A 27,354-nucleotide genomic window follows, 5' to 3' on the forward strand; every position below is an offset into this window, starting at 1 on the left:
ACATTAGGACGATCCGATGTCAGAAGGATTCAGATAATAACTATAGGATGAAGCCAACCTCAGCGTGAGCTTTGGTTGTGAATGGTATGAACTTTGAACTCTTATTCGCTACAGAAGTGATACCTCCTAGCCGTTGAGTTAGCAGCGGCCGCTGTAAACGTGGGCTAGGAGAGGACAGACAGAGTATCCCATCTACCACACAACGACGACACTACAACGTTTCCCGTTCAACACCATAGACACTCTTCAAAGGATGGAAGAACTCTTGGGCAACTCGACCTTCCATCTACCACCAACCTATTGAAGCGCAGCTCAGAGTAAATATTAATTATGTTTTCCTTTTCCAAATGGGCGGTAATTTAGAATGCATAAGATCCTGTATTTACGATAGAGACATCGCTTCTCCCTTTGTTCTTCAGTCTTCCTGCTCTTTCACTCAAACCCAACCCCCATTTTCTTTGTGTAACCAGCTGTCATATCTGTTCCGTCCGCTAGGGACGTTTTCCTTTATGACATAATTTGTAATCAAGGTATGATTCATTCTGTGTATTTGTAATTCTGTGTGATTAATTAGGTTTTTAGTAAATAAATAATTAAACCCAATTTTGTATTGCTGATTCAACTTGTTAGCCAGGGTTTGTGAAGATATCCAAGAATTTACAACTTTCAGATGAGACTGAAATAAGGTGACAATTAATATTGACTGCTATTGATGTAAAATATTACTAGGTCTTTAAGAGTTTATTCGGAAGATAACAGCTCTATAAATATTATTTTGTGGTGCCCCGACTTTCTAGTTAATTACATTTACGTGATTAGCTCAATCAGGTAAAATTAATTACAGAGAAAGGATTTTATAGAATACCATGTCATATCACTTAATCCGGCATAGCCAAAGACACAACACCCTGGTAAAAGTAAGAATGGCACTTGCATGTAGCTTGTCTCCTGTGTGTACTAGAAGCTGGTATTGGCCCAGAATTGTTTTTTTACTAATCTAGGATTATTTGTCTGAGTTAACACAGGCAGCCCAATTATATGTAAAAGAGCTGATCTGATTGGTCAAAATACCAATTAATGGAAAAAGTTCAGAATTGGACTGCCTGTGTAAACTGCAGTCTAATGTGAGAATTAGACTACATGGACCATTGAACTTATTAAAGGCATATAAATGTAGCCTGAGCCTACTTATCCATGTATTCACAACAATTAATAATGTTTAAATTAAATGATTAGTTGAACAACTAATAAAGGTAGCCTATATATGTACTTAACAACAATATAAATGTTGGTCCCATATTTCATGAGTTGAAATAAAAGATCCCAGAAATGTTCCATATGTACAAAACGCTTATTACCTTCAAGACGTGGCATATCAAGAAGCTGATTAAACAGTGTGATCATTACACAGATGCACCTTGTGCTGGGGATAATAAAAGAGCACTAAAATGTACAGTTTTGTACAGATGTCTAAAGTTTTGAAGGAGAGTGCAATTGGTGTGCTGACTACAGGAATGCCCACCAGAGCTGTTGCCAGATAATTTAATGTTCATATCTGTACCAAAAGCCAATTTAGAGAATTTAGCAGTAAGTCCAACCAGCCTCACAACCGCAGACCACGTGCTTGGTGCTGTGTGGGCGAGCGGTTTACTGATGTCAACGTTGTGAACAGAGTGCCCCATGGTGTCGGTGGGGTTATGGTATGGGCAGGCATAAGCTACAGACAACGAACACAATTGCATTTTATCTATGGCAATTTGAATGCCATGACGAGCCCATTGTTGTGACATTCATCCGCTGCCATCACCTCAAGATTCAGCATGATAATGCACGGCCCCATGTTGCTAGGATCTGTACACAATTCCTGGAATCTGAAAATGTCCCAGTTCTTCCATGGCCTGCATACTCACCAGACATGTCACCCCTTGAGTATGTTTGGGATGCTCTGTGTTGACGTGTAAGAGCATTAACAGCATCTTAACAGCATCTCATTAACAGCATCTTCCCCCAAGCCATGACTGCTGAACAATTAATCAAATCTCCACCCAGACTATTTGCATTGACCCCCCTTTTTACACTGCTGCTACTCGCTGATTATTATCTATGCATAGTCACTACCTACATGTACAAATTACCTCGACTGACCTGTACTCCCATACATTGACTCCGTACCAGTACCCCCTGTATAGCCTATATATATACTTGTTTGTTTAGTAAATATTTTCTTAAAACTGGTTGGTTAAGGGCTTGTAAGTAAGCATTTCATTGAAGATGAGTAGGTCAACAGACCACAATCAACAGCTTGATCGACTCTACGTGAAATAGATGTGTCGCGCTGCAAGAGGCAAACGGTGGTCACCAGATACTGATCCACGCCCCTATGTTTAAAAAAAAATGTATCTCTGGCCAACATATTGTTATGAAAAAGGCAGGGAGCAGGCCTCGAACCCTCGATCTTCTAGCCCGAAGTCCAGCGCGCTATCGGTTCAGTCCCAAAAGCATGCTCAAGCGGAAGAGTCAATATCGATATCCGCGCGTATAAACCCAGGGTCGTTGCAATATGTATCCGTATTCCTAGTCATTTGATCCACAGATTAAGGCCTAATGAATTTATTTCACTTGACTGATTTCCTTACATAAACTGTAATTCAATAAAATCTTTGAAATTGTTTCATGTTGTGTTTATATTTTTGTTCAGTACATTTGTAGACACAGTAGATTTACCCTAGTCCGACACTACACCTGTGACCTGTCAAAAACACACTTCCTGTAGTGCTGACCATGACTTTTGACGATGAGAAATGTGATGGAATCGGGCTGGTTGCATGTCCGCATGTAGATTTTGCCCAATAGTCGAAGGGGTGGGTTTACTAGGCTATCGGATTCACAAACACACTCACAAGGCTTGGACAGTATACAGAAGGAGCCTCAAAATGTCGGGGTCTGCGTTTGAATCTCTGGAGAAGACATTGGAGAAACATATTCCAGATGAGGAATTGAAAGAAGTTAAACGAATCTTGTTTGGAAAAGAAACCAAGTGAGTTGTTGTCGAATTCTGCACGCAACATGATCCGGGTTAAAAAAATCCTGTCTGTAGGTTACTAGCCAGCAGATCCGAACCGTTTGTTTATAGCTGCACTAGGTCAGACAGTATTCCTGTACAGATTAAGACAACACCGAGCCGGCACGAGATATGACTCGGAAAATGTACCTCAATCCAGTGATGAGAAAGACACTGTACTCCGAATCGTCAATTTATCCCAATTTACATCGAAAGGATTGAAAGACCGCTATTTTTTTCCAGAAAACTTTCCTTTTCGTCCTTTGATTTTTTAAACTTTATTATTATTTTTTTTCATTTTTTTATTAACAACAAGTCAATACATAAAGCACATGAGGGAACACAAGCATACATAGATTACAAACAATGGACAATCGAGCTAGGGGGTACAATATCACATTACAATTACACAAGGATCTTAAGGGACATGCATATACTTACAATTCTAACAGCTTTTTTGTTAGTAGAGCATTTAACCGTCTTAAATTACAGTTCAATTTCTTTTTGTAGGGTACGAAAATGTGGTTTTCTGTTTGTAAATTTACATTTGTGTATATAAAATTTGGCCAAAAGAATAATGAAATTAATTACATAAAAATGTTTCAGCTTATTTCTATTGTATGTAAAGAATCCAAACAGTACATCTCTCCACAATAGTGTAAAATCTTCATAAATGTGTTCAATTATAAACATACTGATGTCTTGCCACAGTTTTCTTACATGCATACAATGCCCAAAAAAATGCAACACTGTTTCTGGGTGGTCATTACAAAAGGAGCAATTTGAGTTGATGTTTTCCTTAAACTTCTTCATATAGTGGTTGGCAGAACTTTGTCAATATTATAATTGCAAAACAACAGGAAGTTAAGGCCACCAAAAGTAGAGAAGACATGATGAGGAATAAAATTGGGTCTTCTTAGGAATTGTTTTATCCAATTGATCTTAAAAGTATTATTTAAAGTAGTAAAGTCCAGAAATTTCAGTCCACCATTCTCATAAGTGTTCATTACAACAGTTTTCCTAATGTAATGGGTACGGTTTCTCCAGAGAAAGTTGAAAAGCATCTGGTCTATCTCCTTGCTTATTTTACTGTCAAGATATAAAGATAGAGCACCATATGTTAGTCTAGAGATACCTTCGGCCTTGGTTATTAGAAGTCTACCTTTTAAAGATAAGTCTCTCTGTAGCCATTGATTTAGCTTCTGTTTTTTTTTTAATAAGAGGGTTAAAATTGAGTAAGCCTCTAGACTTCTGATCCTTTGTAATGGTTATGCCTAAATATGTAAGTTCTTCTTTTACTGGAATACCATAATATGAAGGTGTCACACAATCTTTGACAGCTATGAGTTCACATTTATTAATGTTAAGATAGATTTCCTTTTTGTCCTCATACTAGGTAGCAGAAGCCAAAGCAATAATTTTGGAATGACAGTGTCAGCCAATCAGCTCCTTTGTGACACTCCCCAGTAGAAGTCCTCCATAGGACTTTTTACAGTATTTAAATTGACAAAATTGCATGTATTTAAGTATTTATTTATTGTAGTTGGGACAATAACATTAGTAACTTTAAAGGAAGTGTATATATATATATTTTAATGTTTTTCAAACAGTACATCTCTCCACAATAGTGTAAAATCTTCATAAATGTGTTCAATTATAAACCTACTGATGTCTTGCCACAGTTTTCTTACAAGCATACAATGCCAAAAAAGATTCAACACTGTTTCTGGGTGGTCATTACAAAAGGAGCAATTTGAGTTGATGAATGGAATGAATGTATTTTTAGATCACATAATATATTTTAAAAGCATACATTAAGGTGTCTTTAAAATAATACATACATAATACAAAACAAATAGAGACATTAATAAATGCATTTCTATTAGCGTCCAAAACATTTTTTTACAATGGTTGAGGTGCCGAGATGGACACACGGTGGCTTCAACACAGCACCACCTATCAGTCATCTATTGTATGTATAAATCATTGAGTGCAATGCATTTCTCATCCCTGGATTGAGGTATGTTTTCTGAGCCATATCTCATATCTCGCACTGGCTCCTATGGCGTCTTAATCTACAGTGGAAGCCTGTCCAACCCTGGTGCAGCTGTAAGCAAGCGGGTCAGATCTGCTGGATAGTAGGCTAACAGAGAAAATAGATCAAGTTTCATAACTACTTGGACAGTATGTATGGCCACATTTTGACACTGCTAATATAAAGTGAAACATACAGGAAAATATTGCTGTCTTTATTTTTCCTATCCAATGATTCCTTTTCACTATGGTGTTCTGCATAGTGAGTTAATGATTTACAATCAAGTGGACTTTGACCAGTAGGTGTCCTTTCAACCTCCATTGTATTTGTTCCTGTAGATGGGGGCAGTATTGAGCCTTTCACTGAGTATATGTCTGTTACACCCTGGCAGCCGTGGCCAAATTAAAGGGATAGTTAAATCAAAATCAATGTTTTGGTATTTTGTTAGTTAGCCAACTGTTATTACAATCACACACAAATGCACTTGTTTGTAGGTTTTACTAGCAGTACATGTGTTGCTGAGGGTCTGTGAACTCAGATGAGAGTCAATGATTTAATTTTTGTCTGGGTAATTAGGGTTGTCTGACCTTCTGGCCCTCCACATATTGATTTATTTCCTCCTTGAAACTAAAAGGTTTACAGCACATTTGACAATCTCTTGCAGGAAGTTGGTTCTACCAGCATGTGCAATGGAGATAGCTTTGGAGAGGGACTTTGAGCTTCAGGGGTACATGTTTGAAGCTTCCACGGAGCAGCTCAGGGCCCCGAGAACTGTCCGGGTGGGCCTCATTCAAAACCGCATTGTCCTGCCCACTGATGCCCCTGTCCTGGATCAGGTTAGAGAAGAATGACTACTTGGATTCCATTTATTTTACCAACCAAAGCCTACTACAATATTGTTTAAAGCTATGGCTTTCTCTCTTCCTTCTCATTATATATGCATGTGAATTTACAATTGCACTTTCAAGTCCTTGCTATGAGCAGTGTTGAGAAGATGCATGAGGCTTGGTGACTGATCCCTGTGTTTATCCCTCTGCCCAGATCACAGCGCTCCACAAAAGGATTGGTGAGATGGTGGATGTGGCGGCCATGTGTGGGGTCAACATTGTCTGCTTTCAGGAGGCCTGGAGTGAGTGACATAACTAAATGTAGCCTATTAAAGCTTATCAATGCTTTCCCAAAACTTTTCTTTGTGCAATTTGTTACAGAGAATACGGTAATTCCACTTTAAATAGGATACAAATTGTGCTTGTTCACTTTACAGTAACTGTAGAAATTATAACAGGGTGATATTGGATTAGCCAAGGTGATAGGATCTGGGTATACGGCAGTAGGTTCATTTGTCCTTAATTGGTCATAGGGACGTCAGCAGCACACCAAACTCTGTTGTCCTATTTGTTTTGGCTCCTGAATGGCATTTTGATGTGTTGTGAATGAGGAGTGCATTACTCTGGTTCCTTAGAGTCTCCCAGTATAGAAACATACTAAACTCACCCCAAAGTGTCCCGCAAGGGAGGTGACCCCCATTCCCACAACTATTTACGGCATTGATAAGCGTACACAGAAGTTTGCACCAAAATGCTTCTCATGGTGTAAAGAAGGATCATGTGACAAATAGTTTGAGCATATTTTCTGTCCTCTGAGAGATGTACTTATGATATGCACCCAAAGTGATGTTTAACTGCTCTCTTGCCTTACTCTTACTGCCTTGAGTTTTTAGAGATGATCCTGCTTTGTTCCCCACCACAGCTATGCCCTTTGCTTTCTGTACCCGGGAGAAAGAACCGTGGACAGAATTTGCTGAGTCTGCAGAAGAAGGATACACTACCCGCTTCTGCCAAGAGGTGAGAGGTGAGGTGAGGTGAGGTGAGATGTCTAATGCAACACTGCTAGTGACTCATACTCTGAGAACAGTCAGAGTAGTAGCCATTTAATAGTATGGTTAGTAAGTATGCACACCTACACTGAAGTTTTACAAATTCCTTTTACAGCAACTAACAGATATGAAACAGTTAAATAATGTCATTGCATAGATTGGAGATTGGCATTGCTCCTTAGTGTATTATTTAGCATGTGAAATAATGTTCCATTATGATTAATTACAAGGCACATTCTACAACATTTATATAGGCCTAATTGTTGAATGTATACTGTTTTAAGAAACAGAGTGGTTGTACTGTAGGTTAGTTCGCAAGCTAATAATATTGAGTAATAATATTGAATAATAAATGTTTGCAGCGGGAATTCATGCTCAGCTTGGGGACTAAAACATGTAAACAAACACCAGCTCCCATCGGAGATGAGCATTCCAGCATGTAGCAGTGCGTTGTTGTCCACAATACATCCCTGTATGTACACATACTGTATGTGTGCTGATAAAGATGGGCAATTCCAGCCTTGTGTCTTTGTACGATGACCCATGTCTAAAACTGCTCTCGTTTGTCTTTAGCTGGCAAAGAAATACAATATGGTAGTGATATCGCCCATTTTGGAGCGAGAGGAGGTACACAACGTTCTGTGGAACACGGCAGTAGTGGTCTCTAACTCGGGCAGCGTGCTGGGTAAAACCAGGAAGAATCACATTCCCCGAGTGGGAGACTTCAACGAGGTCAGTACACTAATCAATCTTTTTTTTTATCAGCGATCAAACAATCAATAAACAATTGTATGTATACAGCCCAATTTGTCACAAAGTGACAAAACACCCAGTATACAGTACTGTATGTCTCACAGCTGGCCCTATGGATTCTTCCCATGGTGGTCTGTGCCTCTGTCCACAACCTATCCATGAACAAGGGAACTGGTTCCTTCTTTCACAGAATATGGTTTTCCAGTGAGCCTCAAGGAATTTAACAGTGAAAGCACACTGGCATTAGTTCAATTACAGGGTTCAGAGAGGGCTCTTGCATGTGTGGACAGCACACCTCCTACCCTACTTTACTGCCATACTTGCCGTGCAGTACATGCTGAGCTTTCTATGTCTGAAAGGTTATGTACACGTACAGTGCCTTCAGAAAGTATTCAGACCCCTTTACTTTTTCCACAATTTGTTATGTTACAGCCTTATTCTAAAATGGATTAAAATATTTTTTCCCCTCATCAATCTACACACAATACCCTCTATTGACAAAGCAAAAACAGACCCTTTACTCAGTACTTTGTTGATGCACCTTTGGCAGCGATTACAACCTCGAGTCTTCTCCGGTATGATGCTACAAGCTTGACACACCTGTATTTGTGGAGTTTCTCCCATTCCTCTCTGCAGATCCTTTCAAGCTCTGTAAGGTTGGATGGGGAGTGTTGCTGCACAGCTATTTTCAGGTCTCTCCAGAGATGTTCGCTCGGGTTCAAGTCCGGGTTCTGGCTGGGCCATTCAAGGACATTCAGAGACTGGAAGTCACTCCTGCGTTGTCTTGGCTGTGTGCTTAGGGTTGTTGTCCTGTTGGAAGGTGAACCTTCGCCCCAGTCTGAGGTCCTGAGCGCTTTGGAGCAGGTTTTAATCAAGGATCTTTCTGTACTTTGCTCTGTTCATCTTTCCCTCGATCCTGACTAGTCTCCCAGTCTATTCCTCTGTAAAACATCCCCACAGCATGATGCTGCCAACACCATGCTTCACCGTAGGGACTGTGCCAGGTTTCCTCCAGACTTGACACTTGGCATTCAAGCCAAAGAGTTACATTTTGGTTTCATCAGACCAGAGAATCTTGTTTCTCATGGTCTGAGAGTCTTTAGAGGCCTTTTGGAAAACTCTAAAGGCTCTAAAGGCTGTCATGTGCCTTTTTCTGAGGAGTGGCTTCCGCCTGGCCACTCTACTGTAAAGGCCTGATTGGTTGAGTGCTGCAGAGATTGTTGTCCTTCTGGAAGGTTCTCCCATCTCCACAGATGAACTGGAGCTCTGTCAGAGTGACAATCAGGATCTTGGTCACCTCCCTGACCAAGACCCTTCTCCCCTGATTACTCAGTTTGGCCGGGCGGCCTGCTCTAGGAAGAATTTTGGTGGTTCCAAACTTCTTCCATTTAAGAATGATGGAGGCCACTGTGTTCTTGGGGACCTTCAATACTGCAGACAATTTTTGGTACCCTTCCCCAGATCTGTGCCTCGACACAATCCTGTCTCTGCGCTCTATGGACAATTCCTTCGACCTCATGGCTTAGTTTTTGCTCTGACATGCACTGTCAACTGTGGGACCTTATATAGACAGATGTGTGCCTTTTCAATCATGTCCAATCAATTGAATTTACCACAGGGGGACTCCAGTGAAGTTGTAGAAACATCTGAAGGATGATCAATGGAAACAGGATGCATCTGAGCTGCTGCCAACACACTGACTCAACTCCAGCCACTTTAATAATGGGAATTGATGGAAATTGATGTAAAATATATCACTAGCCACTTTAAACAATGCTACTTAATATAATGTTTACATACCCTACATTACTCATCTCATATGTATATGTATATACTGTACTCTATATCATCTACTGCATCTTTATGTAATACATGTATCACTAGCCACTTTAAACTATGCCACTTTGTTTACATACCCTACATTACTCATCTCGTATGTATATACTGTACTGTACCATCTACTGCATCTTGCCTATGCTGTTCTGTACCATCACTCATTCATATATCTTTATGTACATATTCTTTATCCCTTTACACTAGTGTGTATAAGGTAGTAGTTTTGGAATTGTTAGGTTAGATTACTCGTTGGTTATTACTACATTGTCAGAACTAGAAGCACAAGCGTTTCGCTACACTCACATTAACATCTGCTATCCATGTGTATGTGACAAATAAATTTGATTTGATTTTGATTTTAGCTCAATTTCGAGTCTCATAGCAAAGGGTCTGAATACTTATGTAAATAATGTATTTCAGTTGTTTTTTTTGCAAAAAAATCTAAAAACCTGTTTTCACTTTTTCATTATGGGGTGTAGATTGCTGAGGATTTTTTATTTATTTAATCCATTTTAGAGTACGGCTGTAACGTAACCAAATGTGGAAAAAGTCAAAGGGTCTGAATACTTTCCGAATGCACTGTAAGTGTACAACAAGTTCTGAGCAGATCACCGTGTACATATGAATCAAATCGTGTCCTATTTGTTTATCAAACAGTAAGTCCTAATGTCCAGCTCCCACAATGGTGTATCTAGGAAGACATGGGTGCACGCTCATTTCGGGCAATTTTCAATAAGTCATGTCATCCACTAAACCTATTTACAGGTCAATGGATTCTGCATACTCATGCAGATGACATGGCATGTATGACATGTTCATTGCTCATGTTTATTGTCCTACACTGACACCTACAGTATCAACAATTTCCTTAACCTCTACAGGTCTAATGTATTTCTATGAGAATTTATTTGAACCTTCTTTAATTTTTGTATTTTGTTTCTATATTTCCTTACATGTGACCTTGTTATGCTCACCTCTTACATGTTTTTATGGAAGATATACTGTACTCGATGCAGATATGCACAGACTTTTGCTTTGACATATTTTTCTTCCCTCTCTAACTCAGTCCACATATTACATGGAGGGAAACACTGGCCACAAAGTGTTTCAGACCCAGTTTGGAAAGATTGCTGTGAACATCTGCTATGGGCGCCATCACCCTCTCAACTGGTTCATGTACAGCATGAATGGAGCAGAGATCATCTTCAACCCCTCTGCAACTGTTGGAGGACTCAGTGAGCCCATGTGGTCAATCGAGGCTAGGAATGCAGCTATAGCAAACCACTGCTTCACCTGTGGAATCAACCGTGTTGGGACAGTAAGTACCACCAAAGACAGGATTATTTTGTTGCACATCTTTCTCTATTACAACCACCTATTATTGAGCCAAGTCCTAGAGGCATTGTAACATCTTTTTTATGCTGCCCCCTACTGCCTCCATAGGCCAATTATCTACAGTAAGGTATTCCTTCTATTGTGTATAGCCATATATGCCACTGCTAGACTTCACAGCTGGTGTAAATTACATTATGTATGTGCCATAATGATTCTCTTTCTGACAAGGATATCTCTTGTTTTACGTAGGAGCACTTTAACAATGAGTTCACCTCTGGGGATGGAAAAAAAGGTATGAATCTTTGTCTTTTTTTAGGACAGCGTAATATCATGCATATTACTTTGTCCTCTCCTGCCTTATCCTGTCTGTGACAAAATATAGTCATATGCATATCTCTATTTCAACTCACCGCTGCATCTTTCTGTCAAGAATTTTACATGGATGTACACTACCGTTGGGGTCACGTAGGAATGTCCTTGTTTTTGAAAGAAAAGCACATTTTTTGTCCATTAACATAACATCAAATGATCAGGACTACATTGTTAATGTTGTAAATGACTATTGGAGCTGGAAATGCCTCATTTGTTTATGGAATATCTACATAGGCGTACAGAGGCCCATTATCAGCAACCATCACTCCTGTGTTCCAATGGCACGTTGTGTTAGCTAATCCAAGTTTATAATTTTAAAAGGCTAATTGATCATTAGAAAACACTTTTGCAATAATGTTAGTACAGCTGAAAACTGTTGTGCTGATTAAAGAAGCAATAAAACTGGACTTCTTTAGACTAGTTGAGTATTTGGAGCATCAGCATTTGTGGGTTCGATTACAGTCTCAAAATGGACAGAAACAAATAACTTTCTTCTGAAACTCGTCAGTCTATTCTTGTTCAGAGAAATGAAGGCTACTCCATGCGAGAAATTGCCAAGAAACGGAAGATCTCGTACAACACTGTGTACTACTCCCTTGCCAGAACAGCGCAAACTGGCTCTAACCAGAAAAGAAAGAGGAGTGGGAGGCCCCGGGGGCAAAACTGATCAAGAGGACAAGTACATTAGAGTGTCTCGTTTGAGAAACAGATGCCTCACATGTCCTCAACTGGCTGCTTCATTAAATAGTACCCGCAAAACACCAGTCTCAACGTCAACAGTGAAGAGGCAACTCCGGGATGCTGGCCTTCTAGGCAGAGTTCCTCTTTCCAGTGTCTGTTATTTTGCCCATCTTAATCTTTTATTTTTATTGGCCAGTCTGAGATATGGCTTTTTCTTTCCAACTCTGCCTAGAAGGCTAGCATCCCAGAGTTGCCTCTTCACTATTGCCATTGAGACTAGTGTTTTTCTGGTACTATTTAATGAAGCTGCCAGTTGAGGATTTGTGATGCGTCTGTTTCCCATTAAGACCATTCTTGATTCACACAGGAAACTGTTGAGTGTGAAAAACCCAGCAGCGTTGCAGTTCTCGACACAAACCAGTGTGCCTGGCACCTACTACAATACCCCATTCAAAGGCACTTAAATATTTTCTCTTGCCCATTCACCCTCTGAATGGCACACAATCCATGTCTCAAGGCTTAGAAATACTTCTTTAACCTGTCTCCTCCCCTTCATCTACACTGATTTGAAGTGGATTTAACAAATTACATCAAGACTGATTCACCTGGTCAGTCTGTCTTGGAAAGAGACGGTTTTCTTAATGTTTTGTATACTTTGTGTAAGTGAATTTGCCCAAATACTTTTGGTTCCCTAAAATGGGAGGACTATGTACAAAGAGTGCTGTAATTTCTAAACGGTTCACCCGATATGGAGGAAAATACCCTCAAATTAAAGCTGACAGTCTGCACGTTAACCTCATATTCATTGTATCATCCAAAGTGCTGGAGTACAGAGCCAAAACAACAAATGTGTCACTGTCCAAATACTTTTGGTCCTCACTGTATGAGCCATACCCCAAAGCAAAGTGTCTGTTTGCTGTTGACACTCAGAACAGGCCTGGGGAAAGCAGCCAAGTCAACAAGTGTCATGTTTCTGAACATTATATCCACACTTATATCCAAAGACTTCATTACCCATGTATAAAGTGTCAGTTTGAAGATGCAGTCCTGCCCTACTCTTGTTACACGTAGGTGAAATCTGACCAGGTAGACAAGAGCCATCTGTCATTCAGTTGGGATTCCTCTGACCAGTTTTATTGAAAAGCTCATTGTCAACCAGAGTTCTGTCTTTGTTCTTTTATAGCTCACCAAGATTTCGGGTACTTCTATGGGTCAAGCTATGTGGCTGCTCCGGATGGCAGCCGCTCACCAGGCCTGTCCAGAACCCGTGACGGACTCCTTGTGACCGAAATGGACCTCAACCTATCCAGGCAAATCAGTGATAAATGGAGTTTTAAGGTGAACTACTTTCATGAGAACCTTATTTCACAAGAATTGTACATACCGTGGGCCATCATTTACATGATTTCAGCTCATGTTTTTGGTAGTAATAGCAGTTCATTGCATCCTTATTGGAAATGCATGTTTGCCTAACAGACATCACTATCTGGTCTACCTTTCTAGCTTTCAGTTAGGCGATAACACGACCCTCATCTATTACATTTGCATGAAGTAGTTTGCACTGTAACTATTTGCAGATGACTGGGAGGTATGAAGATTATGCAGAGGAGCTCACCAGGGCCACCAAGCAGGACTTCAAACCCAACATTATCAAGGAGTAGAAGATCCATGCGTTCTGAAGGGACCTCTACATGGAGACGGGCTGCACTGTAGACATGAAGTCACTGTTGAGGCAGACATGTCTAGTGCCATCAAGAGTATGAACAGACCAATTAAAGCCAGCCATTTGTTAAAATTATTTTATTGATTACAGAACGTAATTGGAATTGTAAAAAAAAAAGGTTTGCCATTTTAATAGACAACAAATACACAACCAGGAATAAATTGTCTTCCCACCCAATTAGTAGATTGGGAAAATATCTTATGTTAAAATATTAATTAAATAATACATAAATATGGCTGGTACAAATACCATAGTGCAATATCATCCATGATACCAAAATGTAAAAATAAATGTTGAATGAGAATTAAATAAAGGTGTCATTCTATGTGTTGTCTCTACTTGATTGCGGTTTTCAACAGAAAACATCTTATATCAAAATCCTTTAAAACCTTACTGTAGCGTTAAGTCATACACTGAAGAAAAACCTACAAAGCATCCATACCCCGTACTGAGTATTTCAGACTTTACACTGTCTCCATTCTCTCTTTTATTCTAACTTAAAGAGCATGGAGATTGAGGCATGTAGTGCAACCCTGAAAAGGGACCTTCCGATGAAAACGAAGTTAACTGATTAACTGGTGTACACAACAAGAGCAAAGTCTGTTCAAAGCAGCTGGCTGAGGTTGAACATGATGTTCCGATTGCCGACATCTAAGCCTGCCGGGCAGATTTGGTTCCATAAAAAGGCTATTGGTCGAGGCGTTTTGAATTAAGAAAATGAGTTTGTGAAATGGGTTTGCCATTGTAGTACAACACATCAGACTTCATGAACATTAATTACCTGAGTCCTTCAAAAACTATTTCTCCCTCTATTCCCTGTTATTAGCAAATTCTAAATAATAAGTTAAGTTTAACAAACAGACATGCCACCAAAGGTCTCTTCGCGTTCCCCAAGTCAAGAACAGACTATGGGAGGAGCACAGTACTATGTAGAGCCCTGGCAACATGGAATTCCACATCAGGTAACTGATGCAAGCAGTAGAATCAGATTTTAAAAAACAGATAAAAATACACCTTATGGAACAGCGGGGACTGTGAAGAGACACACACACATACACACTCTACACACACGTACACATGGATATTGTATTGTAAATATGTGATAGTGGAGTAGTGGCCTGAGGGAACACTATATGTATTGGGCAAAGTGTTATGAAATCCAATGTCATGTACTGTTTTAAACGTCATATAACTGCCTTAATGTTGCTGGACCCCAGGAGGAGTAGCTGAGCAGCTGATGAGGATCCTTAATCAATACAATTAATACAAATCAAACTATTAATAAAATAAGACTAGGCTAGTCTTAGGGGAGGAAAGCAGCTATACATGGCCCATCAGACTTGCATGACAAATACATGACACCAGAATAAACCATTAAGAAAGCATCATGTTGCCGTAAGCCCTCGTATGTGCATTGTTTTGCCCTTGTCTCCAAGTTTAGAAACAACTTGAGTGTCATTGGCATTTTGTCCACTCAGCATTAGGAATAGGATTAATAGGCTTGCACTGCTAAATATTTCACAATGTCAATTGGTAGAATCAACTAAAACTAAACAAAAGGGGACACTGTCAAAATTCATTTATTCTATTTCATCTATCTGCTCGTCTCCCAACCAACATAAAAAACACACTTGCTTTGTTGATCTCTTCAGCTGTTATTCCTTTAGACACTGACGACTAGCATGGGCTATGTGTGGTGACGTTGGAGTGGTGTTGTATGTTCTGTGAGCAATCAGCCATGTTAGCACTGGAGTGGACAGCCCAGGCCCATCTACAACACTGGGCCAGAGCTGGAACCAGCAGTCCCTGTTCAGGGACCTGTAGACACACTGTTGTGTCATCATAGTGAGGATGGGACGCTATGATGATGTGGAGACCATCTGCATCGTCATCTGCACCGCCACCATCAGCTCTCCTTGAAGATGAACAGAATATCCTCATCTGTCCCGTAGCTCATTCGAGCCTCTTCAAAGTTACTAATGCTGGTGCAACACACGCCTGCAAGTAAAACAACCAAAGGCTTTCTGTCAATGTGATATTTTCACTCTTATTCAATTTCCCTGTGCTTACTGCCAAGAACATGGTCAACCTTTCACCCTCTGGTTACATGTTCATGCAATGCACCATGCAGGGGTCAGGTGTTAATGTTATTGTGCAATTTATTAAGAAGTGTTTAAATGTAGAACTTCAATGTCCAAAATACAATGTGATTTATTCCACACTTATACTTAATGATATATGGGTCTGGTATGTCAGTGGCCCTGTTAACTGTTAGAGATGTGTAGAGGGACCACTCACGGTCTGAGTAGGCAGGGTTGTTGTAGAAGATGCAGCCGCTGCTCCGGTTGAAGCCACACACCACCACGAAGTGACCCTGGTATTCTGGCTTCCTGCAGAAGCACTTCTGGCCCACAGGCAGGAAACAGCAGTACTTGACAGGCGAAGAGCAGAGTTCACACACCAGAACCACAGCGTTGACCAGCACTATGGCCACATGGCTCAGGTCAACATGTTCCTGGATTTCCTGAATTGTCACAGAGCTACAGGTGACATTGAAAAAGGGAGAAAGTTAGGATCTGTTAGTTATTCTCTCTCTAGGTCTGGAAAACAACTATTACTAACCAGACAAGCTGGTAGTTTTGGAACAATTTGTCTTTATTCTTCACAAAGTTAATTAACCATTGTTTCACCACGACATTCTTGCTCTCAGCCTTAAGGAAGAGTTTGTTCACTCTGTCTTCCTCAGTGTCAAAATGCTTTTTGTAGAAGGACTGGAAAAAGATGAAAGGAACAAACACATGATAAGAGTCTCAGGTTAATTAATTAAGGATATTTGTTTTGGTGGGCTACATCAAAAAAGGTGTGATGGGTCCGCACTCAAAAAGATGTTGCATAAAGCTTACTTCATTTTTAGAATCGTTTTATTTATTTCACTAATTTCATCAGGGACATTTTAGCAGCCGCCTTCTACACACTGAAGAATGCTGCAAAGCCGAAACATCTGTGTACATTATCCCTGATGCAATGAAAAAAAAGCTATGCGACATCTTTTTGAGTGTGAAATCACAGGTTCTATGCACCAACCAAACTTCCGGAAGAGCGCAATGGTCTCCTTTTAATGGGTACATGACAATGAAATATACTTATACATTATAACTGTTGTACTTCTTGTGATGGTCTACAAAGTGTTGCCTCGTTACCTGATTCCTGAAGCCCTTGTCAACACCCAGTGTCTGAGTGCAGAAGCGGTACCTGACCCCCAGCTGGCACATGAGGTAGGCCAAGTCAATTGTCCACACGCTCTCCGTCAGCTTCAGCTCCCAGCAAGCACCCTGAAACTCCTCATCACTCACAGGGTGGAGGTACCTGCCAAATCATGGACAAAAAGTGACACTTGCATGATGAGGTCTTCAGCGTCACAATTTTCTGTATCTACTGTAGTTAAAATGCCGACACATGCAAGTCTGTGTACCGTGTATGTAAAGTATATGACAAAATGTTCCCGTACTTCAAAACCATTCTTGCGCAGGCTAATCCACAGTCCCAGTGGTACAGCTGCCGAATGACAGGTACATTCAGCAGAATGGCATCACCTGTCAAAAACAAGATATGAGGCTGATGCAAAGAAGTACACAATCATAGATACTGGTCCTCACCTGGGCCTAAATCTGTCTGTTACTTGCTGTTCTGGCAAGCTTCTCTAAATGAATTCAAATCATGTTTACAAAACTAGCTAGCTAGTTAATTAATGTTTTTCTCGTGGATTGTAAATTCCTTTAGCACCACTGATATAGAAAGCAAGTAGTATTCACATGTGACAATGTCATGAAATGGATGGGTGCTTTTGCTCCACTGTTTACATTGGTGCCTAGCTAGCTAACGTTAGCTAAATTAAGTGGGGTCAACTACCAAACTCTACATTTCAAAACCACTCTCTAGCTAGAACACAACTACATTTACCTGACATTCTGTTGGATTGTTCTTTGCTGCTAGATGCAAAACCCAAGTTAGTCAGACTTGTTTACAGATGGTAGCTAGCTAATTCCCCGGTGTTGGATTGCCTCATGAGGGTGTTGGCCTGGACTGCCTAGCTAACAACGAAATTAGCTTACCCTAACAGATAAAGTTAGCATTAATTACATCTGGTAGGTCGACTTGATGGTCGATTCGCTCACTAAGTTAACTGTTAGATCCTTCAAAGTGGGAGCTACAGCTTTGACGTATGTGAACTGTTGAGGAATGGTTTCTAGTGTACACAGACAGTTCTGTTCAGCTAGCTAGTAAGCTAACTAGCCATATGGTTATATTCAGAGAAAACTACAAACGAAACACCACTGAAGAGTGCAAGAATAACTAAGTTCTTCTGGGTCAAGGATTTTTGGACTCTTCAGCATAACAGTTCCGCTTTGTAAATTAATAATTAGGCGAAAACGATGGAAAATGTGCACAGTTATCTATAAATGTTATACTAGTTATGATATAAATAATAATTAAAGTATTTAAATGAGATATGTGTTTTATTTATTTCTTATTTTTTCAAGACTGTCAACAATGTTTATTTTTTTGTATGTACTCTTGTAATTTATTGCACCATACACAATTTCTCTACGTTGTGTTGCAGTATAAGGGGGGTGTCTATTTTACTCAGGAGAACTTCAGGTTTACACCCAGAGGAGCGTCACTGCTCATTGTGGAGCCCTTAAAGAATGCCAAATCATTTTAAATACAATATTTTTTCATATTGGACATACATATTTGAGGTTGTGGACAGGTGTCTTTTATACTGATAACAAGTTCAAACAGGTGCCATTAATACAGGTAACGTGTGGAGGACAGAGGAGCCTCTTAAAAAAGAAGTTACAGGTCTGTGAGAGCCAGACATCTTGCTTGTTTGTAGGTGACCAAATACTTATTTTCCACCATAATTTGCAAATAAATTCATTAGAAATCCTACAATGTGATTTTCTGGATTTTTTTGTTCTCATTTTGTCTGTCATAGTTGAAGTGTACCTATGATGAAAATTACAGGCCTCTCTCATCTTTTTAAGTGGGAGAACTTGCACAATTGGTGGCTGACTAAATACTTTTTTGCCCCACTGTATATGCCACTGTATCTTAGTCCAATGCTGCTCTGACGTGTGTGTGTGTGTGTGTGTGTGTGTGTGTGTGTGTGTGTGTATATATATATATATTCTTAATCCATTCCTTACTTAGATTTACATATATTTTGGGTATATGTTGTGAAACTGTTAGATATTACTGCGCTGTCGGAGCTAGAAGCGCAAGTATTTCGCTATACCTGCAATAACATCTGGTTAACACGTGTATGTGACCAATAAAATTTTATTAGATTTTTGCGAACCACACATGCGGAGATCATCCACTCACCTACTTTGTATCTCACAACGACACGGCAGTTGGAACCGAAAATCTTCAATTTGGACTCGTCCGACCGAAGGACAGATTTCCACCGGTCTAATGTCCATTGCTCGTGTTTCTTGGCCCAAGCAAGTCTCTTCTAATGTCCTTTTAAACTGTCCTTTTAATAGTGATCCTGCTTCTGTTGCCTGTTTTGAGTGTTTTGGTTGATAGCCTACTGATTCCGTGAGCACCAAGCCTCATGCAACAATTTCACAAATTCGTCTGTTTTTAATCTTTGCTATGCTGTAATAAAGGCTTTACACTTTTTTCCCCCGTTAGACCAGCCTCTGTTCTTATTTGTAATTCATATAGTGTTGCTTACACTGTTCCAAATTGTCATAAAAATAATATTTCTAATAATAACCCTCCTTTATCATTGTTGTTATTATAATAGGTAATGTCATTATCATTAGTAGGCTTAGTATAGAAGCCTTGTATGACCACCATGGAGCTGTAGGCCTAGGAGCGCACCCTGTTTAGTCTTAATACCGTAACTTACTTAGACCTATATGTTAACACTTATATAGGCTACTGTATCAATCAATCATTTATTCGTCATCACACAGCATATGAGTCATTCATGATGTGAAATGTAATCAAGCATTTTAGTTTTAAAATAAAATAAAGCGACAATTGAATACTTAGCCTAAACAATAAATAGACCTAAACTTTTCAATTTCGGAATTTGCATTCTAGAATGAATGCAACTTTTAATGTCTTTGCTGTAATAAAGGCTTTACAACCAAAACAACATTACTCTCTGGTAAGCTTATAAATGATTCCAAATGGTCATAAAAATGATTGTAATCTAAAAGCACCTGTTTGACACACACACACACACACACACACACAGGCCTAAAATGCATGCAGCGCTTGCTCCATACCTTTTCTTTATCTCCAGTATTTTCCAGAACTAGACAAATTTATTCCAAATATCTGACTTCCCCTTTACCTCCTGAGCAGTCAGTAAACATTTCCCTGTTTTCAAGTTTATTTGTCACGTCCTCGCCATCCATTTTGCTGTCACGTGTTATGATATAGGTCAGGCCCAATTGGTCAGGTGTATGCGAAGCATATGTGTCCCATACAAAGAGCAAATGTTGAGGCAATAGGGAATGTTTTTCCTAAACAAATTAGGGATTTTGATTTTGGTAAACCAGCCTCTGTCTTTTTAACACAGCACGGCAAGTCTGAGCCAGGCGGCACAATCAAATCAATTGTGGTCAGACTTCCTCTAGTCATTTGTGTGTCTTAATTATTTCATCAAACTGATAGCTAGTCTAGAGCTGAACTGGCAGTGGTAGCTAACTAGTTCATTCACTTCAGACAGAACTTCAGTCGAGTGGTTGAAACATGTACTGCATTAGCTTACATTACGTGTCAGTTACACTACTAATTCGGCACTGGGAATTAAATACTTTTTTTCTTTTAAGTAAAATGGTAGTTACCTTGCCAGCTACATCAGTAAAATAAAGAGTAGCAAATCAGCCTCTGTGATCCCTGAGTCCCCCATAAAGTAGCTGAGGAACCCTCAACTCTGTTCCCTTATATCAAGGCGAAGTTGAATTTTGATGACTGGTCATGGGATTTGCTAGCAACAACATTGAGTCACCATCTCATCTCGATTCTTGTAAAAAAATGAAATTCTGAAAACGCTACAACTGTGGCGCTTCCACCGGAGGCTGAATTCATACTGCTATAAAATCTTTTAGCGAATACAGCCACCAACCTTTTTCCCCTCGTTGCTCATACTACATATTAGGTAAGCTGAGATTCAATTGGTCTGTGCTGTCCGGGTACCTTGATGTCCCTACCCTAACCGTAACCCCTGACCTTATTCCGGTGTCATGCTTAAGTATGCCTAGCCGAGCTCGGCTAACCGAATGAGCGTGCTCGCATACTCCCGTAAAAGTCCTTTGCTTGAAAAACGAGAAGCGTTTTCAGAATTGACATTTTTACAAGAATCGACTGATGGTGACTCAATGTTGTTGCTAGCAAATCCCACGACCAGTCATCAAAACCCTCCTGCATATAAGAGAAAGGAGTTGAGGGTTCCTCAGCAACACATAAAGTAGTCCTCCACAACCTACCTACCTCCTGTCCTTATCTAGATGTGATGTATTTCTTATTACACATTCTGCCTCTTCCAGATGGCCAACATCACAGTGACCCACAGAGACGGCCGTGTAGCCCAGCTGGAGCAGGTGTACATCCGAGGCAGCAAGATCCGATTCCTCATTCTCCCTGACATGCTGAAGAACGCACCCATGCTAAAGAGTATGAAGAACAAGAACCAGGGAGCTGGAGCAGGAAGAGGCAAAGCTGCCATTCTCAAAGCACAAGGTACAGATTTACATTACATTCTGGCCCTAATCAGACCCACCTTGCTATCCTACTAGCCTGGGTGCCAGTCTGTTAGTGCCATCATGCCAAGTCCTTGTTAGTCATTGGCCTTTTAAGATTACCCATACTAGCATGCTCCATACTTAAACTGCATACTATGTAGGCTACTCATTGTCTCATACTATTTAGGTCGTACCATTTAGTAAAAAGTATGCATTGTCACTGCCACGACGTAGTAGCAGATCCTGGGTGAGAATGTGGAGCAGGGTTGAGTGTGGGATGATTTTTTTTCAGATTCAACAGACATACAGTGGGAAGACAAAGTATATGAACCCTTTAGAATTACCTGGATTTCTGCATAAAATTTGATCTGATCTGAAGTCACAACAATAGACAAACACAGTCTGCTTAAACTAATCACACAATGAATATTTGTCATGTCTTTATTGAACACACTGTGTAAAAATTCACAGTGCAGGTTGGAAAAAGTATCTCAACCCTTGGATTTAATAACAGGTTGACACTCTGGCAGCAATAACCTCAACCAAACGTTTTCTGTAGTTGTGGATCAGACCTGCACAATGGTCAGGAGGAATTTTGGACCATTCCTCTTTCCAAACTGTTTGAGTTCCATAATATCCTTGTGATGTCTGGTGTGAACTGCTCACTTGATCATGCCACAGCATCTCAATCAGCTTGAGGTCAGGATTGACTGGGCAACTCCAGAAAGTGTATTTTCTTCTGTTGAAGCCATTCTGTTGTTGATTTACGTATGTCTTTTGGGTTGTTGTCCTGTTGCATCACCTTACTTCTGAGCTTCAATTGGCGGACAGATAGCCTTACATTCTCCTGCAAAATGTCTTGATAAACTTGGGAATGAATTTTTCCGTTGATGATAGCAAGCTGTCCAGGCCCTGAGGCAGCAAAGCAGCCCCAAACCATGATGCTCCCTCCACCATAGTTTACAGTTGGGATGAGGTTTTGATGTTGGTCTGCTGTGCCTTTTTTTTCACACAGTGTTGTGTGTTCCTTCCAAACAACACAACTTTAGTTTCATCTGTCCACAGAATATTTTGCCAGTAGCGCAGTGGAACATCCAGGTGCTCTTTTGTGAACTTCAGACATGCAGCAATGTTTTTTTTGGACAGCAGTGGCTTCTTCCATGGTGTCCTCCCATGAACACCATTCTTGTTTAGTGTTTTACGTATTGTAGATTTCTTTAAGTCTTTAGCTGACACTCTAGGATTCTTCTTAACCTCATTGAGCATTCTGCGCTGTGCTCTTGCAGTCGTCTTTGCAGGACGGCCACTCGGGGATAGCAACAGTGCTGAAATGTCTCCATTTATAGACAATTTGTCTTACCGTGGACTGACTTTTAGAGACACTGTGTAATGCAACCGCTGTGTCATATTTAAAAAAAGCTTTACCGAAAAAGCACACCATGCAATAATCTGAGTACAGCGCTCAGACAACAAAACAGCCAAACAGATAACCGCCATGTTGTGCAGTCAACAGAAGTCAGAAATAGCATTATAAATATTCACTTACCTTTGATCTTCATCAGAATGCACTCCCAGGAATCCCAGTTCCACAAATGTTTGATTTGTTCGATAAAGTCCATCATTTATGTCCAAATACCTCCTTTTTGTTTGCGTGTTTAGTACACAATCCAAACTCACCATGCGCAGGCAAGTCCAAGCGAACGTTCAGGCGAAAAGTTATATTACAGTTCGTAGAAACATGTCAAATGAAGTATAGAATCAATATTTAAGTTGTTTTTATCATAAATCTTCAATAATGTTCCAACCGGAGAATTCCAATTGCAATGGAACGCAAGCTAACTCTCACGTGAACGCGCTTGGTCAGCTAATGCCACTCTGCCAGAGCCCTGACTCAATCCCCTCTCATTCGCCCCCACTTCACAGTAAAAGCCTCAAACAAGGTTCTGTTCTGTCCAACACTGTGGACTGTTGCCATCTAGTGGAAGCCTTAGGAAGTGCAATATGACCCCATAGACACTGTACATTCGATAGGCAATGAGTTGAAAAACTACAAACCTCATATTTTCCACTTCACTCCTGGTTGGATTTCTTAGGTTTTTGCCTGCCAAATGAGTTCTGTTCTACTCAGACATTATTCAAACAGTTTTAGAAACTTCAGTGTTTTCTATCCAAATCTACTAATTATATGCATATTCTAGCTTTTATGGCTGAGTAGCAGGCAGTTTACTCTGGGCACCTTTTTATCCAGGCTACTCAATACTGCCCCCCAGTCCCAAGGAAGTTAACGTGATGAACAGTGGCAAGAAAAATGTGAACCCTTTGGAATTACCTGAATTACTGCATACATTTGATCTGATCTTCATCTAAAATTCACAAGACAAACAGCATGCTTAAACTAACACAAATTGTATTTTTCTTGTCTATATTAAATACATAATTTAAACATTCACAGTGTAGGTTGGAAAAAGTATGTGAACCCTTAGGCTAATGATTTCTCCAAAAGCTAATTGAAGTCAGGAGTCAACTAACCTGGAGTCAAATCAAGGAGACATTTTGGTTAGGAGCTGCCCTGCCCCATAAAAAAACACTCACAAGAAGCATTGCCTGATGTGAACCATGCCTTGATCAAAAGATAACTCAGATGACCTAAGATTAAGACTTGTTGACTTGCATAAAGCTGGAAGGGGTATTAAGGAGACGTTTATCTAAAGTTCTATGTATTACACTTGTATTTCCATCAACATTTATGATGAGTATTTCTGTAAATTGATGTGGCTCTCTGCAAAATCACCGGATGTTTTGGAACTACTGAACATAACACGCCAATGTAAACTCAGATTTTTGGATATACAGTGGGGCAAAAAAGTATTTAATCACCCACCAATTGTGCAAGTTCTCCCACTTAAAAAGATGAGGCCTGTAATTTTCATCATAGGTACACTTCAACTATGACAGACAAAATGAGAAGAAAAAAAAGGAATGGAGGAATGGGCCAAAATATCCAGCAACAGTGTGTGAAAACCTTGTGAAGACTTACAAAAAACATTTGACCTCTGTCATTGCCAACAAAGGGTATATAACAAAGTATTGATATAAACTTTTGTTATTGACCAAATACTTATTTTCCACCATAATTTGCAAATAAATTCATAAAAAATCCTACAATGTGATTTTCTGGATTTTTTTTTCTTCTCATTTTGTCTGTCATAGTTGAAGTGTACCTATGATGAAAATTACAGGCCTCTCTCATCTTTTTAAGTGGGAGAACTTGCACAATTGTTGGCTGACTAAATACTTTTCTGCCCCACTGTAAATATGAACTTTATCGAACAAAACATACATGTATTGTCTAACATGAAGTCCTATGAGTGTCATCTGATGAAGATCATCAAAGGTTAGTGATTTTATCTCTTTCTGCTTTTTGTGACTCCTCTCTTTGGCTGGAAAAATGGCTGTGTTTTTCTGTGACTAGGTGCTTACCTAACATAATCGTTTGGTGTGATTTCGCTGTAAAGCCTTTTTGAAATCAGACACTGTGGCTGGATTAACAAGAAATGTATCTTTAAAATGGTATATAATACTTGTATGCTTGAGGAATTTCTGTTTTGAATTTGGCACCCTGCACTTTCACTGGCTGTTGGTTAGGTGGGACGCTACTGTCATGACGTTGCCCTCTTTGGGTACAGCAAGCACCATCCCCCTCTCTCTGCTCCTTCAACCAGGCTGCTGTGGTCAGTGAGGTCGTAATTTCCTCAAAGAGATTATCTCCTCATGGACACAGTATAAGTGATTGAATTTTCATAGAGAACAAAGGAATTTCTTCCACCTCACACAACTTGAGGTCCGAACAAATTTCATGTTCCGGAGAAGGTATAAAAGATCGGTGAAGAATTAAGCTACGAACTGGTCCGTTTGTTACAACTTGGGGAAGCTCATGGGAGATGGTGCGGCCACATTACCATAACGCTGTTTATATAATAGCCTCAGATATGATGTTTACATCTAATTGTTGTATAAGATGAGTGAGGATGATACTGTTTACACAATTTTACAATGTGATTTCGGACTGTTTAATGAAGGAAACTCCCATTCCCTTTTGAGTTGAACTAAATCAGAGGACCGCCCATGAGCCCAGTTAGGGTCAGGCATCCTAGGACAGCCCCTTTTCTGCAATTCCGAATAAAACCCAACTTTGAGAAATTCTAAGTAGACCATGTTTCTCTCAATCATGGGAGGACAAAGGTTGCAGACCATTGCTGAATCTTTTAACCATACCATGTGGTTAAACTCTTAGACTATCGATACCGACAGAATAAGAACAAGTCTTTGATATTAATTACTAGTCTGCAGCTAGGAATTCGGTATCATTGAACGCGAAGAACGACAACCGCCGAAACATCCATTCTACAACAACATGAATGAATGTCACTCTGAACTATCCACTATAATCACGACAGAGAGAGAGACGGACAATTCTACAAAAGAAACAATATTTTCAACAGCGATCAAGACGACACACTGGGCGTAAATATATATATTGATTGCAATTGTTCCCGAATGAGTGAGTGTTCATGTGCAAAGGATTAGCATTTCAATTGTTATAATTATCAACTCTGTAGTGACTTCTTAGTCGACACCCCCCCCACACACACTTCTAACAAGCCGCGATGCCGGTTTAGCCCACTAGGGCACATTCCCCTATCATTTCTTGTAACCATATTTACCTTGTTTGTTTATACATTTCTGTGAATTACTTAGTTAGTAATAAATAAATGATTTAAGACAATTGATGTATGGATGACTCATAGTGAAGACTGAGTTCGTGCAGATAACCAACAATTTACGACATTTGGAATGTGACTAACGTGAGGTAAAATAAATAATTAATTAATCAGAAGACTATTGATCAGATATGAAAATATCTGAAAGGTTATATTGGGAAATGATAACTTTGTAATCGGAATATTTTCCTTGGTGCCCCGGCTTCCTAGTTAATTACAGTTACATGATTAATCAGTTTGATCGCGTAATACTAATTACAGAGAATCGTTGATAAAAACTAAGTTGTCATTTAATGATAGTAAAGACACGACACTACCGTCCCACATATCCCAGAGAAGTTAATCAGCCTGATAATAAATCATTTCTAATTCTATTAATTTCTCTAAACTCTGAATAGAATAGAAATGGAGTCATAGGCCTACTCGGGCTGGTTGAGGCAGACTATCACATTCAACCTATACCATAGCCCATCTATCCCATTTTAAACTGGGATAGACTGAAGACAAACTGGTCATGTACATTAAATAGCCTAGTACACACACTTTTCAAATGTAAAATTCTATTGCACAGAAAAATGTGGACAGTCGGGTGCATCACAAATTCAGAACCGCTGGACAGCAACATATGAAACTAAACTAATAAATTACATAGGTAGCCTAGCTTACAAAACTTAAGCTGGTTGAGAGAATGCCAAGAGTGTGCAAAGCCGTCATCAAGGCAAAGGGTGGCTATTTTGAAGAATCTAAAATATATTTTGATTTGTTTAACACTTTTTTGGTTACTACATGATTCCATATGTGTTATTTCATAGTTTTGATGTCTTCACAATTATTCTGCAATGTAGAAAATAGTAAAAAATAAAGAAAAACCCTTGAATGAGTAGGTGTCAACTTTTGACTGGTACTGTATGTTTTTATAGACAAACTATTTGCTTTGTCTCCTCTTTCACAGTGGCTGCCAGGAGTCGAGGACGTGGAGGGATGGGAAGAGGACATATTTTCCAGAAAAGGCGATAGTCTAAAAATATATATTTTCTACTTTCTATATTGTAACTTGTTTATTATTCTTTTGTGATCAATTATGTGAAATGACAATTTCCATATTAAAATTATTTTCTTACTATTTATTTGTACC

The 27,354-nt window shown here is 39.6% G+C and overlaps 3 protein-coding genes across 8 annotated transcripts; 2 read left to right on the plus strand and 1 right to left on the minus strand.

Moving 5' to 3' along the window:
- Nucleotides 1-2,792: 2,792 nt before the first annotated feature.
- On the plus strand, nt 2,793-13,817 carry upb1 (ureidopropionase, beta). 2 transcript variants are annotated; one of them, XM_024439029.2, is made up of 9 exons: nt 2,793-3,037; nt 5,761-5,932; nt 6,138-6,225; nt 6,846-6,952; nt 7,546-7,704; nt 10,628-10,879; nt 11,146-11,188; nt 13,133-13,287; nt 13,527-13,817. In XM_024439029.2, exons 1-9 carry the CDS (start codon nt 2,826-2,828, stop codon nt 13,608-13,610), a joined length of 1,272 nt encoding a protein of 423 aa, XP_024294797.1. In that variant the 5' UTR covers nt 2,793-2,825; the 3' UTR covers nt 13,611-13,817. The 2 variants fall into 2 exon arrangements, with proteins under 2 accessions (XP_024294797.1, XP_024294798.1); XM_024439030.2 differs by having other exon boundaries at nt 2,795-3,037; nt 6,846-6,940.
- Nucleotides 13,733-20,678, minus strand: gucd1 (guanylyl cyclase domain containing 1). Of its 4 annotated transcripts, none has more exons than XM_042331654.1 (6): nt 20,542-20,678; nt 17,181-17,265; nt 16,873-17,038; nt 16,352-16,443; nt 15,971-16,212; nt 13,733-15,670 (listed from the first exon to the last, which is right to left on the minus strand). In XM_042331654.1, exons 2-6 carry the CDS (start codon nt 17,189-17,191, stop codon nt 15,579-15,581), a joined length of 603 nt encoding a protein of 200 aa, XP_042187588.1. In that variant the 5' UTR covers nt 17,192-17,265; nt 20,542-20,678; the 3' UTR covers nt 13,733-15,578. The 4 variants fall into 4 exon arrangements, with proteins under 4 accessions (XP_042187588.1, XP_024294799.1, XP_024294801.1 ...); XM_024439031.2 differs by lacking the exon at nt 20,542-20,678 and adding an exon at nt 17,633-18,005; XM_024439033.2 differs by lacking the exon at nt 20,542-20,678 and adding an exon at nt 17,813-18,004.
- On the plus strand, nt 20,648-27,342 carry LOC112263061 (small nuclear ribonucleoprotein Sm D3-like). Of its 2 annotated transcripts, none has more exons than XM_024439039.2 (3): nt 20,648-20,855; nt 21,244-21,436; nt 27,172-27,342. In XM_024439039.2, the coding sequence occupies exons 2-3, from the start codon at nt 21,244-21,246 to the stop codon at nt 27,234-27,236; spliced, it is 258 nt and encodes an 85-aa protein (XP_024294807.1). In that variant the 5' UTR covers nt 20,648-20,855; the 3' UTR covers nt 27,237-27,342. The 2 variants fall into 2 exon arrangements, with proteins under 2 accessions (XP_024294807.1, XP_024294806.1); XM_024439038.2 differs by lacking the exon at nt 20,648-20,855 and adding an exon at nt 20,879-21,164.
- Nucleotides 27,343-27,354: the final 12 nt, after the last annotated feature.

This window comes from Oncorhynchus tshawytscha, linkage group LG12 (genome assembly GCF_018296145.1).
Source record: "Oncorhynchus tshawytscha isolate Ot180627B linkage group LG12, Otsh_v2.0, whole genome shotgun sequence".
NCBI classification, from domain to species: Eukaryota; Metazoa; Chordata; class Actinopteri; order Salmoniformes; family Salmonidae; genus Oncorhynchus; species Oncorhynchus tshawytscha.

Coding starts and splice junctions, on each gene's coding strand:
- upb1 (XM_024439029.2), top strand. CDS start 2,826: ATGTCCGCATGTAGATTTTGCCCAATAGTCGAAGGGGTGGGTTTACTA. Junction 5,933..6,137: donor ATGCCCCTGTCCTGGATCAG/GTTAGAGAAGAA, acceptor CCCTCTGCCCAG/ATCACAGCGCTCCACAAAAG. Junction 6,953..7,545: donor GCCAAGAGGTGAGAGGTGAG/GTGAGGTGAGGT, acceptor GTTTGTCTTTAG/CTGGCAAAGAAATACAATAT.
- gucd1 (XM_024439031.2), bottom strand. Junction 17,039..17,180: donor TGCGCAAGAATGGTTTTGAA/GTACGGGAACAT, acceptor ATGATTTGGCAG/GTACCTCCACCCTGTGAGTG. Junction 16,213..16,351: donor AATGTCGTGGTGAAACAATG/GTTAATTAACTT, acceptor TGTCACCTGTAG/CTCTGTGACAATTCAGGAAA.
- LOC112263061 (XM_024439039.2), top strand. CDS start 21,244: ATGGCCAACATCACAGTGACCCACAGAGACGGCCGTGTAGCCCAGCTG. Junction 21,437..27,171: donor TGCCATTCTCAAAGCACAAG/GTACAGATTTAC, acceptor CCTCTTTCACAG/TGGCTGCCAGGAGTCGAGGA.